At 33.7% G+C, this 19,124-nt stretch overlaps 3 protein-coding genes and 1 pseudogene across 3 annotated transcripts; 3 read left to right on the top strand and 1 right to left on the bottom strand.

The window, feature by feature from the left end:
* The first annotated feature begins 634 nt into the window (after positions 1–634).
* Positions 635–2,998, top strand: LOC114373110 (cyclin-B1-2-like). Its single transcript, XM_028330651.1, has 4 exons — positions 635–843; positions 1,088–1,188; positions 1,661–1,758; positions 2,679–2,998. The coding sequence occupies exons 1-4, from the start codon at positions 709–711 to the stop codon at positions 2,777–2,779; spliced, it is 435 nt and encodes a 144-aa protein (XP_028186452.1). The 5' UTR covers positions 635–708; the 3' UTR covers positions 2,780–2,998.
* A 1,877-nt stretch (positions 2,999–4,875) lies between these two features.
* Positions 4,876–7,910, top strand: LOC114374729. The gene is made up of 3 exons (XM_028332400.1): positions 4,876–5,161; positions 5,843–6,045; positions 7,320–7,910. The coding sequence occupies exons 1-3, from the start codon at positions 5,066–5,068 to the stop codon at positions 7,642–7,644; spliced, it is 624 nt and encodes a 207-aa protein (XP_028188201.1). The 5' UTR covers positions 4,876–5,065; the 3' UTR covers positions 7,645–7,910.
* A 1,219-nt stretch (positions 7,911–9,129) lies between these two features.
* Positions 9,130–13,856, bottom strand: LOC114375116 (annotated as a pseudogene).
* An 834-nt stretch (positions 13,857–14,690) lies between these two features.
* On the top strand, positions 14,691–18,550 carry LOC114376854 (uncharacterized protein At1g51745-like). Its single transcript, XM_028335153.1, has 4 exons — positions 14,691–15,033; positions 15,177–15,733; positions 15,868–16,152; positions 17,058–18,550. Exons 1-4 carry the CDS (start codon positions 14,873–14,875, stop codon positions 18,275–18,277), a joined length of 2,223 nt encoding a protein of 740 aa, XP_028190954.1. The 5' UTR covers positions 14,691–14,872; the 3' UTR covers positions 18,278–18,550.
* Positions 18,551–19,124: the final 574 nt, after the last annotated feature.

Here is a 19,124-nt window from a genome sequence, read left to right as displayed (position 1 = left end):
ATGTTATTTTAGTCTTTTAATCACAAAAATATAATTAAAATGTGAACATGATTAATATATATATATATATATATATATATATATATATATATATATATATATAAAAGTAGTCTCCAAAAAGATTAACATATTATTAAGTTAGCACATTCAAAAATTAATTTGTATATATTAACACTTTCAAAACTAAAAATAAATATGAACTCACTTTCAAAGATCAAATTATATATTATTTATAAAATTTATAAATTTAATATTTATCATTTCATGTAATTTAAGTTAACAAACAATTCATTAATTTAAGTATTTATCCGATATTTTAGTTAAATCAATGAGTTAAACTTTTAATTACGAATGAATTTTTGATAAATAAAATAAGGTTTTTTGTACGGTATAAATAAAATAAGATTAACGGCCTTGAGTTTTAAACCCCTAATAAATCCTTACTTCTTTACGAATAATTTTCGCGAGTACCTTCCTAAACTTAATACATTAAATAATTATTATAAAAATAGATATTTTTCGTTATAACGCAATTTTTTTATTTAAAAAAAACTAGAAATTGTAGGTCTAATTATGAAATAGTTTTTAGGAAATAAAATAGCTGAAACCATCCCTTATATAAAGCGGTTCCCTTGCTGAGTTGGTTCTGTGAATCGGTGTTGTCTTGTTGGTAAAGAAAGAAAGAGAAGAGAAGAATCGAAGACGAAGATGGAGGACGCATCAGCATCAAAGTTCATTCCACACCAAATCGGAGGGGTCCAAAACGACGCGCTTCGATTCGGTCTCCATGGAGTCAAGAGCGACATCGTTGGTTCTCACCCTCTTCAATCTTCACTCCAATCTGTAATCTCTCTCAACCCTAACTCTCTTCTTTGCTTTGCAATTTCAGATTTTAATCCTTCATCTTTTAATCCTTCTTTGCTTTGCAACCGCTTTATCCAATTTCACCTGCTAGCTATTTCCCCTTTGTAATTAGGGTTTCTTTTCAGAAAATAATCTAAATCCTTATCGATTCCAACAGATTTATAAGTTCGGTTTGTTTTAACTCTACACTGTGTTTTTTTTTTCCGGTGTTTGTGATTTTTAGACAAGGAGAATGGATGAAGCGATGAAGAGGCAATGCAAAGTTAACCTGTACGGAACTGCTTTTCCCATGAAGGAGGAGCTTGACAGGCAAATCCTGTCCAGGTATGACAATTCGGATTGGAATAATCTATTGTAGATTGTAGTCTAGTTGCTTATAGAATGTTTCGAAAGATAAAGCTATTTCAGTCGTAAACATGGGGCCTTGTTTGTGTTAGTGGTGAGTGGTTAATTCTGTATGGCTGGATTTTCAGGCATAGATCATATACATCACCATCCGGGGCATGGGACAATGACTTATGAATGTATACTAAAAATTTGCTAGTTCTTCGAATATACAAACTATGAATATGTGAATATGATTTTTATTAGTTATTAACTAACGTTGCCATGTTGGTTAGCGGCTCATATGGTTAGTTGGGCAGAACTTGAACTCATGGTAGATCTGTTGTCTGTGTGAGTGTGTCTGTGTCTGTGTTTCTCCCTTTTTTATAGATATAAAAATGGAAATTGCTGACATGTATTTATTAAGGCCGAAAGGCATTTGAATTTGATGTAATGCCACTGATCCTTGTAGGTTCCAGCGGCCTCCTGGACCAATTCCTTCTTCAATGCTGGGTTTGGAGACTGTTACAGGAAGTGTTGATCACTTTGGTTTTGAGGATTGTCTAAATGGTAAATATGATTTGCCTTTCTTTTTGCATTTATTACCTACTTTGAAACATTTGATTTCTGCTTAAGTAGTGGGTCCTAACATTATATATTGAATTTATGCTTCATTTACATTGGACATGAACTCCGTAAAAGGGGATAACTGGATTTTGTCTATGTTATTAATTGTTTCTCTGATCAAATAATTTTTTTAGATATCTTGGACCTTTTCTTTTATCTAAGATTTGGAAAGAATTTATGCTCCAAACCTTGAACCAATATTATCAACTGTTTTGGGAGTATATTATCTACTGAATAAGGCTTCTGTTATGAAGGATACATGCAATTGTGACATTTTGATTTGAGATGATTATAAAGGTTTCTGAGACTTACATGGTTTGGGGATCTAAAGAGGAGTCTACACTAAAATCTTCAAAGTTGATTCAGACAAATTGAGAATATGTGTTGCTATTGAAACTTTGTGCTGTGTGTTAAAGACTTATTCAGACTTAAATCAGACTTTGAACCGCCATTCACAGTTCAAGGGTGACAAGAGTAATCTATACATAAATTTCCAAAGCTGGTTCAGACTTATTTAGAATCTGCTGTAGTATGTTTTATGATTTGATTTGATGTGCCTTATAATTTAAGCATGATACTGAAAGTCTGGAAGATAAATGTAGATTGCATAGTTTGTATCCACTACTGATATTATTTTAAGCCACATTGCTTTTAACCACCAAAAAAGACATAGCCTGCTCAAAATCATGTATTTTTGTAAAGCTTTGTTCTATTGAATTGATGTTATGTTTGTGAATTTGGTATCCATGATAATTGAGCTATGCAATCTTATTTGTTGCTCCTTTTTTTTGGTTCATTGGCATATGGCACATTGTTGTTGCTCATACTTTTCTGTCTCTAAATGCCATTGATGTTGTTTGCAGACCCCCGTGAGTCAGAGACTTTCCGGCCATTAGACATGCATCATGGGATGGAAGTTCGCCTTGGTCTATCTAAGGGACCAGTGTACCCAAGTATTATATAATTAAATTTGACTGTTATTCTAGTACCAGAAAACAGTATTTTGTGATCGAAGCTTCTTGTTATTCATTAAAATGGAAGTGTCCGAGGATTCTCCATATGTAGTCGTGGACTTGTGTTTTCCTATGCTTTGGATGCTAGAAATGTTATGGTCCATATAAACAGAGCATGTCTTTCAAATTAAAGCAGAATTTATGCATGAGGCATTTGAGCTGAGCATCCATCCTTATTGGATTATAATTTGATTCCCCCCGTTTCCCCTTTTCAATACTCGATATGGAGGGAATTAATTTATTATGCCTGGAATGGTTGACGAATATCTCGTGTTTTTGTGTGTCTTCATCTGGATATGGGGTACAAGTGTTAAATTAGATAACGATTCATGTCTAATGTAGATCCCCGTATCCTGCTATTTTTCATCTGCTCATCTTTTGCAAATTCCATTCTTCCTTTGTTCGAACTCGGGGGTATTTTTATGCAGGAGTTGTGGCTCGGTAGCTACAAATCCAAAATCAAAATGATAATTGTATGAATTGTTGTCAAAATAAATTTTATAGGGTAATCTACTAGACTATTCCTTATCTACTTATTTTAATTGGTTAATAAATTTTTAAAATATTTAACTTTCTAATAATTCTATAACATCACATCTAATGGTCGCTATTGGTGTATACTCCCCTGATGATAATACTACATCGATATAAAAACATGAAATAAAAGGAAATGGATGTTCTGGATTCCATCCAGAGAATATAGGCCCGTAAAAAAAAGAACAAAATCAATATGCTAGCTCAATTCTACCAAAAGTTCAATTACAGGATCAGAGGACCCAACATACTACAGGGATAAAAAACCTTTTGACCTTGTACAAAGTTGTATAGAGATGTGAAGCAGGTACCTAACATAAAACAATGTCTAGCGTAAATCATGGGATTCACTTCGTTACGTAAGAATTACTATTACAATTTTATTGGTTTTCTTTTTAAAACGCTTATTTGAATGATAAAGTAAGTACACCGCCGAAGTTCAACTCGCGTGAAACAAAGGAAATTCTATTTGAACGTCCCTTTCCATTTCAACTAGTTTTTAGGATTTTTTTTATCAAAAAATATTAATTATTAGTTTGTTAGTTTTTTTTTAGTTAACATGGGATTTGAATCTACAATTTATTGCTCCTTTCCTTCATTGCCTATTATCAAATTAACCTGTGTTTAAGAGTGGTGAAGCAAGTAAAACCCGTCAATTTCGTTTCCTAATAACAGTATAAACAATACTTAAAGAATTATATGTAACTTTTGTCCGTAAAAAATAAAGTACACAAATAAAATTAAAAAAGATAATAATTTGAGAAATAAAATTTTTACTAGCTATTAAATCAAATACAATTTAATTTAAATTTAAAAGGAATAAAAAATTAAAATTGAATACTCAATTTATAAGATTAGATAAAAACACCTAACTCAACAAAGATAAAAATGTTATAAATAATCTAATTGTGAATGTTCATATCTTTTATTATATATGTTATCATCGTTTATATTATTTCCTTATTTATATTTAACTTTTGTAATTTTTTTAATTATCTTTTTATATTATTTCCTTATTTATATTTAACTCTTATATTCTCTTCTCTATTATTTTTTTCTCCATTTTATATTATATTTAGCAGAGAATAATTCATAAAACTGTTCATTGTCGTTCAAGAATTACTTTCCAAAAGAAACTTCTAAAAATGTTTCTATTAAAAGAGATAGAATTTAAATTAAGAAGCATGTAAATGGATCTTTGACTGAATGAGATGACTGAATATTTTTTCCCACATCTTGACCTACGACCACGTCATTTTTTCTTGATACTTCAAAAATCTAAGAAGCTTTTAATGAAAATGTTAATGTGTTACCGAATGAATTTTCATAGGAGAGAAAACGAATTTAATTTATTCATTTATAGTATGAATTGTAAAATAATTGAAGGTATTCTGGTCAAAAAGACAATTTTAGAACAAACAAATTTTTAAAATGAGTATTACACGTAGGAAGAACAACGCGGAGGTAGTATTTTTATTTTGGTAAGCAGGTATTAATGTGTTACTACCAAATACTACTACTACCGGTTCTGGATTTGGATTCGGTTTTAATATTCGGTTTCCGTGGTCTTCCGAGCTTCTGACATCATTTATTCGAGCCAGAACCACGCTTCTTGGCCACTATCCATCACTGTTTACCAACTTTACACTCTCAACCTCTCAACAAAAGACGCATTTTTTTTTTTTGGTTTGGAAGAGAGAAGAATGGAGAGAAAGGTTCTGATATTGTGCTCTGTTGTGGCCTTCTTGGGGCTGTTGTCGGCTGCAACTAGCTTCGGTGCAGAAGCGACAAGGATTAAGGTTTGTGTTCTGTTCTGTTCTGTTCTGTTTTCATTCCTCTAAAACCCACCAACGAAAGCATCAATCTTTTGCTTTGTTTATCGTTGAATGTCTATGGGGTCTGCTAGTACTTGTGCTTGTGCTTGTCACAGTTGAGCGAGGGTACGCACGCTTTAACGAGTTTGTTATGAGTCTATGCAAAAGCTGAAATTTTTCTTATGTTTAAGCGTTTATGATGTACACCCTTCTAATTCGGGAATTGCATAAAGCCCCCCACTTTTTCTTTCGCTGATTCCGCTGGCTGTTCATCTTTGAAGATTTTGCTTTACCTATAGTGTTCATCAACCTTTCCCTTTTACTTTTCTATTGTGATTAGTTCGATATACTTTTTTTTTCCTACCAATTCTGGAGCAGATAGGGTCTTAAAAAAGGACATGAACACATAGATTCATGCTAGGAGTTTTACTATCAATCCTTTGGGGGGAGAGAAAGAATATGGAATAATATAATAATGTCATGCACATAAGTTCTTATGATGACAAGTTGTAATTTGTAATATACTAGTCCAGTATTTGAGTAATGTACCTTCCACTCTCTTTTTTTACTTTTTTGCCATTCCATTGTAAATTTTGTTGTGTTCATATTGAGTTCTCCATAAACAAAAGCAGATAGAATAACTATTGTACTCTGTTACTTGTGCAGGTTTCTCAGGTTCATTTTGTTACACCAAACCAGTGCACGTATCCTCGTAGTCCAGCTCTGCCTCTTGGTTTAATTGCTGCAGTGGCTCTTGTGCTATCTCAGATAATCATAAATGTTGGAACTGGGTGTGTTTGCTGCAGAAAAAATTTGCAAATCCCTGATTCCAATTGGAAGGTGGCACTGGCCTGCTTTGTTTTATCCTGGTAATTTTCACTTTGTACTTTTTTGTTTGTCATATTCCTGTTCGACTATGCTGGTGTAGCCAATTAGATGGTTGTCCTAATACGGTGAAACCTAAAAACTGGTATCACCTTGGCTTTACACAAAGCAGACCTGAATTGTGGAGTATATGCCATTGGTATTTTTTTAAAGCAATCGTCCCATTTCTTATGCATTATTGTATATATTCCTTGATGTTCGGACATTTGTGATTTTTATACGCACATGAGGAGCAAAATAACACTTGTTCTGAAATCAAAGATGGATTGAATGAGAAGCAACTTGAACTTCGAGACCCCTTCTCTCAGGAAGAGGTGTTGATGAATACGTTACTTGTGAACAAAAATCAACTACCACAATACAGTAGAGGAGTGTTGATATTATTAAGGTCCAATACTCCAACTATACTTATTTTACATGCTGATTCAAGTGAACAAGCAAACGTGTTTGATATATATAATTTGCCTGTAATATGATATCATGAGGTAAAAATCCTATAAGTTGATAGAAATCATAGTTTCATAATTTTCATTATGCATAAAAGACATCACAACTTTTTATTGCTTCTTTTCTAATAACTTTTTCAAGATTGTCAAAAATTAGCAACATGATTACAATACAGAGAAAAATGTTATTTAAGACATAATTCAAGTAAGATATATATAAATTTAGCAACATGATTACCTATAGTTTTGGTTGTAGAAACATAATTTTGTTTATTATTTTATTCTTTCAGTTGAAATGTGAAATATATACTGATGGTATTTGTCACAATTCTTTTCTTGCTTGTAAAAAGTGTACATTTATTTTATTTTATTTAGTAAATGTCCAGTTCATGAACACAAATATAATTATTCTTTATTCGAGATTGTTTTGTTTTTTTTTTAAGTTTATAACTTGTTGCTCTGACTTGTTTATCTGATTATTGTAGAAACAAAAATGAAGCTTGTTCTGTTGTATGGGTACATTGGTTGTGTGTGACTGTGTGGAACAGCATAGAGTACTTCCACTAGGTTTATATCGGAACAGTGGGCTAAATGATTTCATGTTCAATTAGGAGAAAAACCAATGCTCTTATTAATTTAAATATTTGACTTCACCGTGCTTGCTATTATTCAAGGCGAGTCATTTATGTGTTTTCATGCTGACTAGGAATGTAAGCCTATGCATACTATATGTCTCACATTTTGAGCACTGGTACTTGGATTGTAAATTATACTCCTTATTTCTGTGGTTGGAATCATCTCTGTTGTAACAGGTTCACATTTGTAATTGGTTTTCTCCTGTTGCTGACTGGCGCCGCGCTGAATGATCAACGCGGTGAAGAGAGTGTGTACTTTGGCTACTACTACTGCTATGTTGTGAAACCTGGAGTGTTCGCGGGGGGTGCGATTTTATCGGTTGCAAGTGCTGCATTTGGAATTTTGTATTACATTTCTTTAACTGAAAAAAATAATGGTATCCAATACCCATATCCTAATCAAGGGGTCATAGCCATGGCACAACCACAAATCCCATCTCAGACTAGTCAAGAACCTGTATTCGTGCATGAAGACACATACATCAGACGACAGTTCACATGATTGTGTGGAGGCTGCTTTAATCAAAACATTTCTTCTAATGTTTACTCTTAGGAAGCAGTGTTTCTTAGGTCTTGTATGTGCATATGCACCACTTTTGTGAGGGAGTTGTTCATTTTGCCATGTTTATAAATGGATGTTCTAGACTATGAATCGTTGCCATGTTTTAGATATTAGATTCGATGCATGTGGAGGTAGGCTTGAATATGATCTTTAAAGTATTACAAGGTATTATGCAAATACTAAATAATAGACTATGATTTTTTTTATTTACGTGGTACACGAGTTAACGTAAATAAACTGTTAAGCTAGAATTGTCATCCAAGTTCCACACTCACAACATAACTTGTCTGTTAAACGTGATCAATGGGTCATGTTTTATGGTGCACGTAAAACGACCTGTTGCTATAGGTAATTCTAATATTTTAGTTAGTTGCATTTAACTGCCGTAACTGTTCTAATTTACATTGGGGTCATTAAGTAAAATTTGACCACTCATTATAATTTGCTACTTTAGTAAATTGTGTGCTGGTTGAATCGTTCTTGGCGGGTTGGCCGCTCATGGTTAAGTTAAGGAAATAAATTGGCAAAACACATTTATGATAAACACCCCATGTGCACTTTCTGCAAATAGTGATTGAATATTTAGTGGCCTTTTTTTCTTGGAAGAATTTGTTAATTGACTTGTCTAGCAACTATCACTTCCACAATCATTTGTTTAATTACAAATTATCTCATGACTCAAATGGTTAGGGCCACGACCACGACAAAAAGGCCCCAATATGTTGTTACTCAGGCCATTCCATCCTTTCTCTTCACGTTAGTCAACCCTCCAGAAAACAACCTCGCACCATGAGAAATTCACGGAATATTTGTCATTTTATACAACTTTTTCCTTCTCTTTTCTCTTTACCAAACAATCATCTCACTTTCTATTTTTTTTCTCCTCATTTTTTTCCTCAGTCATTCCTCTATATTTCTTTCATCAACCAAAGTGTAAACGATAAATAAAAATGAAAAAAAATATTAATGGTTTATAAAATAAATGTCACACTAAACAATACAAAATAATAATTTTCTCAAATTCATGAGCATTCCAATGTATTTGAGACATGCACAAATACAAAAAAAAAATAGTTCGGGATTAAGTGAGCACTGACTTGTAGTTTTTTTTTCAACGAAAGCCTGTTCTTAGCGTCGGAATATATGTAACAAAAATGCATTGTTTTTCAATTGATTATAACATTTTGAGCCTTTGATCACCTTCGTCTTCTACCAAACTCTTGCCTATATTGTATTTGTATTTAATATATCCCCAGCCATATAAGCAGAGTTAGCTGAAATTTCGACATCAAGAAAGTTCTTCATTATATAACTCCAAATCTCAAATTACTTGCTTGAAAACATGATTTGCCAGAAAATGGTAGTAGCTCAATTAATCAGTTTGTCTCGGCATTTCATCATACAAGTGAATAAGACATCCCCTAATATGAGAATGATTGTTCTTTTATTGGTGAATAACGGCATTAACCACTTGACCTACATACAAACCAGTTAAACAAAAAAAGAAAAAGAAAACAAACATACAAATCAGTTCAAAGATCCAATGTCCCGGTAGCCGTGCTTTAATTTTCATAGGGACCAAAATGAAACTCCGATGAGAGTACAAGGAATAAAAATGCATCTTAATCTACTTTTACCCAACAAACAAAGCAATAATTATCTCATTCCCTTGTCATCCAACAAAAGGGAACAACAGGCAAAAATAGAAGAGTTAAAATTTTGATTTTGTTACATGAATAAATGGACCCCACTACAGCTATCAAGAGTATGGAAACGGAGTCAACATTGGTATTAGCTTAGAACACCTTCAATTTTAAAAACTACTTGGTAGAGAATGGCTTCAGGGACTACGTTGGCAGTAGATAACCAGATTACACTGTCTGTCAAATCAAATTTACTCTTCGGCGACAAGGAAGGGTAGTCCCCTAAAATCCCAAATTAAAAAAAAAAAAAAATCAATACCAATTACAATGTTCTGACAGTTGCCAAGTCAGAACAAGATAAATGCACTAATAATAAAAGGCAAGAATGGTGTTTGTATATACTCCTATAGGTCAGAAGGTGATCCTTTTCTAAAAACTTTATTTACACAGAATACAGTCATGTTAAACAATCCAAACAGCTTACCAGCCCCCGTGTCTTGAGAAGTAGTCATTATCTAGTGATATGGCAAAAGCTACAGTTACAGCTCTCTCAGCAAGGGTCATTTTGCGTCTGACTTCCAGGTCTTCAATCTGCAGAAAGAACATCATAATATCATATCAATTAGTTAAGAGGAGAGTGAGGTTTCTAAAGAAAAGGGGGGTGGGGGTGGAACTTTACTGCACTAGCAAGGCCAATCTTGGAGCTGGGATCAGAACTCCCAAATCGAATCACATATTGACCAGCATCAGTTAAAATCTGCACAATTTCAGCAAATATATGAAGAACTGAACATGAAATTCATCAGTTCAATTCAGTTGAGAATCCATAATAATAGTTAGAAAAGTTGATGTTCAATAGAAGGCACAAGGTTAAATCTGAGGCAACTGAGAAACGCAAAGAAAAAGCAAGAGGCAAGGATATTTGGTACACAACCAATAAAGGGCTAGTCATCTGATTAAAAAATGGAGGGAGAAACCTTAATTATAATATAGATAGATAAATATAAAGTTGATGATTCTATTGTTTCAACTTTCAATAGAAAATTTAAAAATGACTTAAATATGTTTGAAATCCCTAATATATACCCAATTTTTGTTGAGTCCTAATAAAATTTTTTGTTGTTTTAAGTCCCTGATATATTCGAAGTTTTGTTCCAAATCTCTGCCTTGAGTTAGGTGATGACATGACACCATCTCAACAACTCTTCCAATATATATCAGCCGTTGGGGTGGTGTCACATCATCACTTAATTGATGACAAAAATCCAGAACAAAACTTTTAATATATCATGGACTCAAAACAACAAAAAAATTTATATCAGGAACTCAACAAAAAACCTGATATATATCAGGGACCTAAAAGTTATTTAAGCCTTTAAAATATGTGCTAAATAACATTAGTTGTCACTTACCTGGTGCAAAAAGACATATAGATAACTTAGCAATGTGGTTGATTACAATAAATATCAAATTTGGATTCATTTTGTAGAACAAAACCAATGGAAATCCCAACCTTACAGTAAATATTTTAAAAAGGAAAAAAAATATTTAGAATGTTTAAAAATGTCAGGCCAAAAATGATAAAAGAGAAAAATAGTAATCAATGATTAGCATGTTTAACAAAGGTAACAGGAATAATTTTTTATCAAAAAGAATAAGGTAAATGCCAAAAACCAACCTCAAAGCCAAAACCCCTCCAATCACGATCTATTTGTGCAAGTACCTCACCATTAATATCTTTCAATGTGAATGTCCAATTCCATAAGCCAGGATTCTCAACCACAGCAAATTGCTTATTCCTGCAAATCTTATTCTTATAACCGATTATTTGCAAAAATATTGGTAGAGAGACAACATGCTTATTGACTTTCATGAAGTGAAAAATTACAGAAAGATAACAGATAATTAGGAGTGAAAATTTTGCCACCAAAAAATTAAGTTCTCTTAGAAGAAACAAGTATATAAATGTGATCCTGAATCACAGAAAAGTCAAAAACATATCATATATAATGCAAGTTGCTACAGAAAAAAATATTCAAAACTACATAAATTAAATAATAATACAGTTCATATTACTTCCTCCATCGACAGTTAAATAACTTCTATTCTTTTGTCAGCAATTTCAATTTGAATCCAATGGGGATATAAATAACACACAATGATAATCAAACTATCAAAGTCAACCTTTGGTGATAAAGGAGTTTATGGATTGAAAGAAGTTTGACACAATAAACTCCTAATTCACACAAAACACTGCAAACTCCCACCCTTGGCCGCTTCTATTATTTGTTTACGAATTCATTATTTGGGAAGTTATGTAAGACTTCAACTTTTAAACACATTTTTTCCCAATGAAATATGCAGATGTAAAAAGATAACTAAAGAGAGTAAACAATGTTATGATTTCAACAATTAATTATAACAAATAAACTCAAAACAGTCTCTTGATATTACCCCAAGTACAAATCATAGATTCTCCTCCAAAGATGTCATCGCCTGTGAACTACTCCAACTTCCTGAAGAGAGGATTTGACACAATTAACAACTAAAGTGATGATAAACAACTTAATAATGTAAAACAATGTACAGCATTTAACCAAAATGGCATACCTTACCATCAATTTCTGCATAAATTGAGCTTGTTATCCACCAAAAGGGTCTGCAAACCTAACCATGATAGTTGTTTGATTTATTTCACTAAGATGAATAGGAAAAAAATCAAATGTGTAAAAAAGAACCAACACAAAATATATGTTCCTTACCCTAAAGAGCTTGTTCCCCAAGGCATCAGTTATGTATGCAACAAAAGGCCGCCTAAGACGAAGCAACTGCAACAAGAAAGGTTGAAATGGAATAAAATGAAACAAATATTTAAACAAAATTCATAATACATACATGCAAACAAAATGGTAACAATAATATACATATGCAGGCATTGTAGGTTTGGTTGATTGCGGTACCAACAAAATGGTAACAAGAACAATAATAATAACAACAACAACAAAAGCCTTATCATACTAGCTAGGTGAGATTGGCTACGTGGATCACAAGACATCATTGGACTTGGTTAAAAATCAAACTCTCAAGGATGTTATTCACTATGAGATCCCTTTTACCACAAAATGATAGTAAACAATAAAAATATATAATTACGATTTTCGTTCATGTGGATGATACATGACATGGAATACATTTTAGAATAAAACAATCAAAGGAAGTCAAGTTCAAATGATTGAATTGAGTACCTGTCTGGTAATGATGTTGCTCTGTTCACGAATAAAACCTACAGGCTACATCAAAACAGCAAGTAGAAAAAAAGGTCAACCATGGGCTATGTAGAAAATTACATGTATATGGTATAACTTAGTAATGAAATAGAGATAATAATTGTCACTGACCGACTGCGGGTAGCAAGCATCTACAATGGCATATCAATTTTCCTTTAATCCAACAAAACAAAATCGCAAAATTAGACTTGGAGTAATGTCCACAATCTCAACATAAAAAGTATCCCATTAGACATAAGCAGAAAGATAAAGTGAAAATGGGCTATTCAAGAAGTTGCTTAAATATATCTAAAGGAACCAGGAGGCATCAGAGAATAAAGAAGATCACCTGTTCAAAGCCTAGTACAAGATTTGCCCACTCGATATCTCTTGTAATTAGCAAGTTGGACCTGGCAAGCAGTGGTGCTACCTTGGCCTAATCAAGAAAAGGCAAGTACAACATCTCCATATTAAAGTTGACAAAAGGGATTTAGAATTAGGACCATTTGTTTGTCATTTTTTTAAGGGATGACAAAAATTTGTCTAAACTCCAAAACAATTAAAATAATGTGTGTGTGTGTGTGTATATATATATATATATCATAAAAGCTATTTGGTTCCAAAATTTTATGCTAAAGCACCCTTACAATTTGTATCTACATGACTGAAATCATCGTCATGATTTAGTTCAACTCTAGTCATTGCAAGAAGTACAAGAATGTTTGTCAAGACTCAAGAGTCAAGAACTCAAGATTATTAATCTAACATAAGAATGTGTAACAATTCAAATAATTAAAAAGAAAAAAGAGCATTGGAAAATCTAGGCACAAGAATTGACCTCTTGGGGAGACTGTGGATCGAAAAAGTCAGTGAGCGATTGACTGATAGGGGGTTGCTTCAAAACGGGACGTCGTTTAGGTCTCCTGGGGAGAGCAGATGTAGCGGAAAACCACCTGGGGTTTCTCATTTTGATATCATCGACCCAAAGCTTTACCAGGAACTCCCTCGTCAACTTATGAAGATCCACTTCGATCACGTTGGCAGCACCGTTTCCCACCAAACGCCAAGATGGTTTCAAGTTCTCTCTCACAACGGACAACTTCTAATTAACGCTCGGAACAAACATGCTATTGATTAAGTAAATAAATAGTTTTAATATTTCTGTTAAATAGTTCTAATTAACTTCTACATTTCCTTATAGGGTTAGCCTCTCCTTAAGTTTTAATATTTCTGTTATACTATATGCAGTTTTTTTATATGGTCAATATTTTTTAACAATGAGTTATCCATTTATTTTCCCTAATAAGAATAATCAAACTCAATCACGACCTACGGCATAATTATGTGTAAAACATTATTAATTTTGGACTTATCTCGATTACACATTTTTTTAACCTCCTCTATTGTTATCTTAAAATTTATTATAAAACATAAATTATTGTGATCTCACTTATTATTTAAGGAACAATACTCATGATTTCATAATTTAAAATAAATAAATCTTTATCTTTTTACTTCTTATTTAGTAATTAATGTTAAGGTTTACTGTTTTTTAATTCTTGATTTTTTTTTTAAATTTATATGTTTAGTCATTCAACTTCTTATTAATTGATTATCGTCTCTTAACTTTTTTCTTCTTTATTTTTATTTTTCCAACTTTCCTTCTGTCCTTAAGGACCAAAAATAAGAACAAAAAAAAATTAAAAGAATAAAATTTTAGGACGAAAAAAGATTAAGAGACATTAATCGGTAAAAGAAGTAAAAAAACTAAAAAAATAGTAAACCTGCATTATTACAGCACGTTAATAGACTAAGAATATTTCAGAAAAATAAATCTATTTTGGGAGTAATAATATTTTTTCTTATAATTTTGGGATACTTTAGGAAGAAAGTATTAAATAAATACGAATACATTTAATATTTTAGACTAAAAACATTTAATACTTTCTGTATCTAATAAAAACAAAAAATAATAAAGTTTTTTTCTAAAATAAATAAATAATTTTGTCCATATGTGTTAATTAAAATGTATAAATAATGAAGGCCTTTTAAGAGATGTGAGTTACCCAATCCGTATATTGAGTTCAAAATACAAACAAACAGTGTAGCCCAGGGAAAAAACAAAAAGACTGAAAAAATGAAATTTCCCCAAATCTGAATGGGAACATATGCCCTAACCCATTTCCCTCTATTCGGATCCTCCAGTTACGACGTCGACGGTTCCCGGATCCTGCGCTCATCGGTTCTCCGGAGAAGCGTATGATGGATTGCGGCGTTGGATCCATCGTGTGGGTGCGTCGGAGAAACGGGTCGTGGTGGCCGGGTCAAATCCTCGGCCACGACGACCTCTCCGCCGCTCACCTCACCTCGCCTCGATCCGGAACCCCCGTCAAGCTCCTCGGCAGAGAAGACGCCAGCGTGTAAGTTTTCCTTCTCTCTTCACTTCTTCACCAATTCCGTTTTTTGCGACTAACTTAGCTAAGTTTCATTTTGTTGTGTTCTGTTGTGTGCAATGCATCTATTAGCATTCTTAATAGATTTCTGTTGATTTCGCGCTCCTTAGGGATTGGTACAATTTGGAGAAATCTAAGCGTGTGAAGGCATTCCGGTGTGGCGAGTTTGATGATTGTATTGAAAAGGCTGAAGCCGCTCAGGGAGGGCCGTTGAAGAAAAGAGAGAAGTATGCGCGCCGAGAAGACGCCATTCTCCATGCTCTTGAGCTTGAGAAACAGATTTTGAAGAAGCCAGGGAAGTCAGGTGCTAGATCATTGAATGCTGTTAATAAAGGTGCGGTTGCATCGCCACAGGAAACACTGGGAAATGATTATGAAAACCATGCAAATTTGAATGTGTATTGTGAAAATGAGACTGGTGGAGGTACCTTTGCTTCCGAGGTTGCCAAGGATGGGAATCAACTGCGTGTGGAAGTAGATTATTCTGAAACGACGACTCCTCGGATGAGAGACTTGCAGGATTTTGGGCTCAGAATTGCCCCCGTGAAAAAGAAGCTGTCATCTTCTGTTGATCCATACATTTCTCAGAAGCGGATTGTTGACAATGGTGCTCGGGTTCTTGCAAGTGGTGGTGGTATTCGTACGGGGAGTGCACTTCTCATGAATGGTATAATTCTCTAGAAAAGAAAAAAAAAAGGGCCAGATGAGAGATTCAGTGAGAAATCACTGCTGTTTTACTGTGAAAATTAGGGATATGTGTTACTGTGTTAGGGTGTAACCTGACTATGGTTCTGTTTTCAGGAGCTGGACAAATAGGAGCTTCCCGAGCAAAAAGGAGCAGATATGGGCATTTTCCGGCTGAGTTTAGTGATTCTCTTGAATACAGAGAGACTCTACCCCGTGTTGAGATGTCACCTTCCCAACACAGAAGGGAGTTTCCTTATCATGGTTCTTTGGTTCAAGATGCTGAATATACTTTTATGGATGATGTTGAATCTGATTCTTCAGAAACAGCTTCTACAGATTCTGATTCTGATTCTTCTGAGACAGAGGCAGACATGGATGAAGAGATGACTATTTTTTCAGGTTAAGTTTCTACTATTCTTATACTATCCTTATCTTAGCAGTATGATCTATTTGCCACACCTTGAGAAAAAAAAATGCATAAAAATCCAGCACATATATTCTGCCAGTATCTTTTATTTAGTGATTTTACTTTTCTTACACTTAATTATGTTCCTTGGCTTCTTGCACTAAACATAGTTGTTAGTTATTTTTGTGCCATGATTGTATATTTGTTATGTATATTGAAATGAATAATTTGCAAGTCATTGTCTCAGCCTCTGATGCAGTATTGTAGTTGTTCTTCCTCTCTGCATTCCTGCATCATCCATACCTTGGTTTACTAATTTGCAACTTCAACTAGTGATGGTATCCTGACAAATGGCTTAGAATTAGCTTAGTCTAGAGGACAAACCTCATTCCCCTAACATTTTTCTCGTTTCATCTCTTTTAATGAAATTGACAAAAGATTTTTCTGGCTTATTATATCAATGACCAAGATCAATTATGATCCTATTCCTACATTAGATTGTCCAATCTGCTATAAGATTTTAATCATATGACTCTAAGATCTCCCACCCTTTTAAGAATCTACTATACTTTTTATTGCATGTGTAAGAACTCAATACCTTAGAAAAAAAGGTCACAATGGATAAAAATGTACTATATGAACAATCCAATTTGCTAAGGTCTTGGGAGTGAAGTTTAGGGGGAGGGATAAAGAAGGAATTGCCATATGCATATTTTAGTTTTGTCATGTTTTATGTGATGTATTTTGGGAGTCACTTTCAATTTGTGTCGGGGGCATCTAAAATTCTTGGCCTCATTCTTGATAAGCATTAAGGGTTTCAGTTTGTGTTTTGACTTTGTTTTAGCTTTCTTTCACATCATCCTTCATGGCTTTACTCAGGATGTTCCTATAACTGCAGAAACTGGTCATGATGCTGAAGAACACGAAAGCACTAGCAGTGAGGAGCTTGATGAATTACCAATTTCCAGTGACATGCCTCACCTTTATCCTCGTGACTTAATAACATGTAGTGATGCTGTGTCTAAATGGCAACTTAAAGGGAAAAGGAATAATCGGAATCTTGTAAAGAGGTCCGTTGGTGCTTCTGATGGAAAATGTATTATGTATGGAGCAGGAGCAGATGTTGAAGGAAGGAATGGTCATTTAAGGCACAATAGAAAGGGTCCAAGTTTGCACTGCTACAAATTTGATTTTGGTGATACTTTGGATGATGATGATCAAATTTTTGGACTGGAAGATGAATATTCTCTAATAACTTATAGATCTATATCAAAAAGTCAAAATAAAATTCATCATGGTGTAGCTTGGAATGATTTGGCCTGGGATGATCATCTTGCTTCAAAAGGACATTGGGATGTGAAAGCATATTCTCCAGTATATGGTGATCGTTGTGATTTTGGTGGGAGGGTGAGGCCGATGCTGGTTGATGTAGATTTGAAGGTTCAAGCAAGCTATCGGAAAGAGCATGTACCTTTCATTTCTCTAATGAGTAAATTAGATGGGAGGGCAATAGTAGGGCACCCAATTCAGGTTGAGGCTCTCAAGGACGGTTCATCTGATATTCTATTTCCTGCAACTGATGACTTCGGTAATGATGGGATTGCTATTGAGGGAAGTAGCGTGCTTCCACCAGCATGGAGGACTGCAAGGAGAACCGCAAATTTTCGTGTCCCACGCCCCCATGTGCCATCATCCAATGGTGCTGAAGTTGCTGCAGAGCTTCCCTCTTCAGATCAAGAACAAAACTTCGAATATAGAAGTTTAAATGCTGGAAGTTCCAGTCACCAGGTTAGCCTTCAAAAGAAGAGTGGCCTTAAAAGTCATCGGTCTTCAGCTGACAAAGAGTCCTCAAAAAAGGTGCCAAAGAAATCGGGCTTGTCATCTAGCCAAAAAACTCGAACTCTGTCCTCATTATCTACTGAACATAATCTTAATAGAAAACCATTACATGATAGCAGTAGTTATCAAACAGATAGATTGACTAAACCAGAAATCTCTGGGCCGACCACAGTAGCTTGCATACCAGTCCAGTTAGTATTTAGTAGATTACTAGAGAAGATTAATAGGCCTCCGTTGAAAACAGCTAGTAATGCGGCTTTGCTGAATACTGGTGTGTAGAGAAATTCATAGGTTACATGTACATTGTTATATGGGAACAATAATCTTATAGTTGTAGCACAATATGTTAGGCATGCCTTGTTTCTGACATAGGGAAGTCCTATTCAATTTATTGTCAGCATTTTAAGGATTAATATGCTGTATAGTTCCCTATTCACCATGTATTTAGTCTAGATAAATAAAAGGTACATGAAATTTTTTAGCTGTCTTGTAAATTACATTTGCCAGAACTTGGTTTCCTGGGAACTGCAAACTAGCTAGTTATTGATTTATTAGTTCTAATATTCATGGGAACTTGAAAGTCCAATAGAATCTAGTCTATTGGTAGCTCTATGTTGATGCTTTTTGGCAAAAAAATCTGCTGAAAGTCCTAGGTTTTCACAAACAAATATATAAGCTCCCTGCAGCTGCTTCTTCACTACACACTACATGCATGTGTTTGGCATGTAACAATTCGTGGTATAATCAGTTTCTTTTTTTCTTTTTGCTAAAATATATATTATAGAAACTTAAATTTGCTCATTTGGAAATTGGTAACTATGGTCTACATAAATGTGTACATAGCTGCTGATTGCTGTGTCTGTTTATGATTTTGACAGATTTGGTTAAGTTTGTGTTAGAATGTTGTCTTGTTGTTTTCCTAAGCATTATGTTATAATAGTGATACTGAGAGAGATTTACAGGCTTAAACTATTAGCATTGCTAATTATATAGTTTTTTTATTTATTTATAAGAAACTATATAATTAGCAATGTTAATAGACAATGAATCAAAATAGAGAAAAGTAAAAAAAAAAAAAAAAAAAGTCTTGCTAGTAGGAAAAAGTAAAATTTAAAATAATAATCAA

The sequence above is a fragment of the Glycine soja genome, chromosome 11 (genome assembly GCF_004193775.1).
Source record: "Glycine soja cultivar W05 chromosome 11, ASM419377v2, whole genome shotgun sequence".
Classification (NCBI taxonomy): domain Eukaryota; kingdom Viridiplantae; phylum Streptophyta; class Magnoliopsida; order Fabales; family Fabaceae; genus Glycine; species Glycine soja.
The sequence above is the reverse complement of the archived record's forward strand: the minus strand, read 5'-3'. Positions and strand labels throughout refer to the sequence as shown.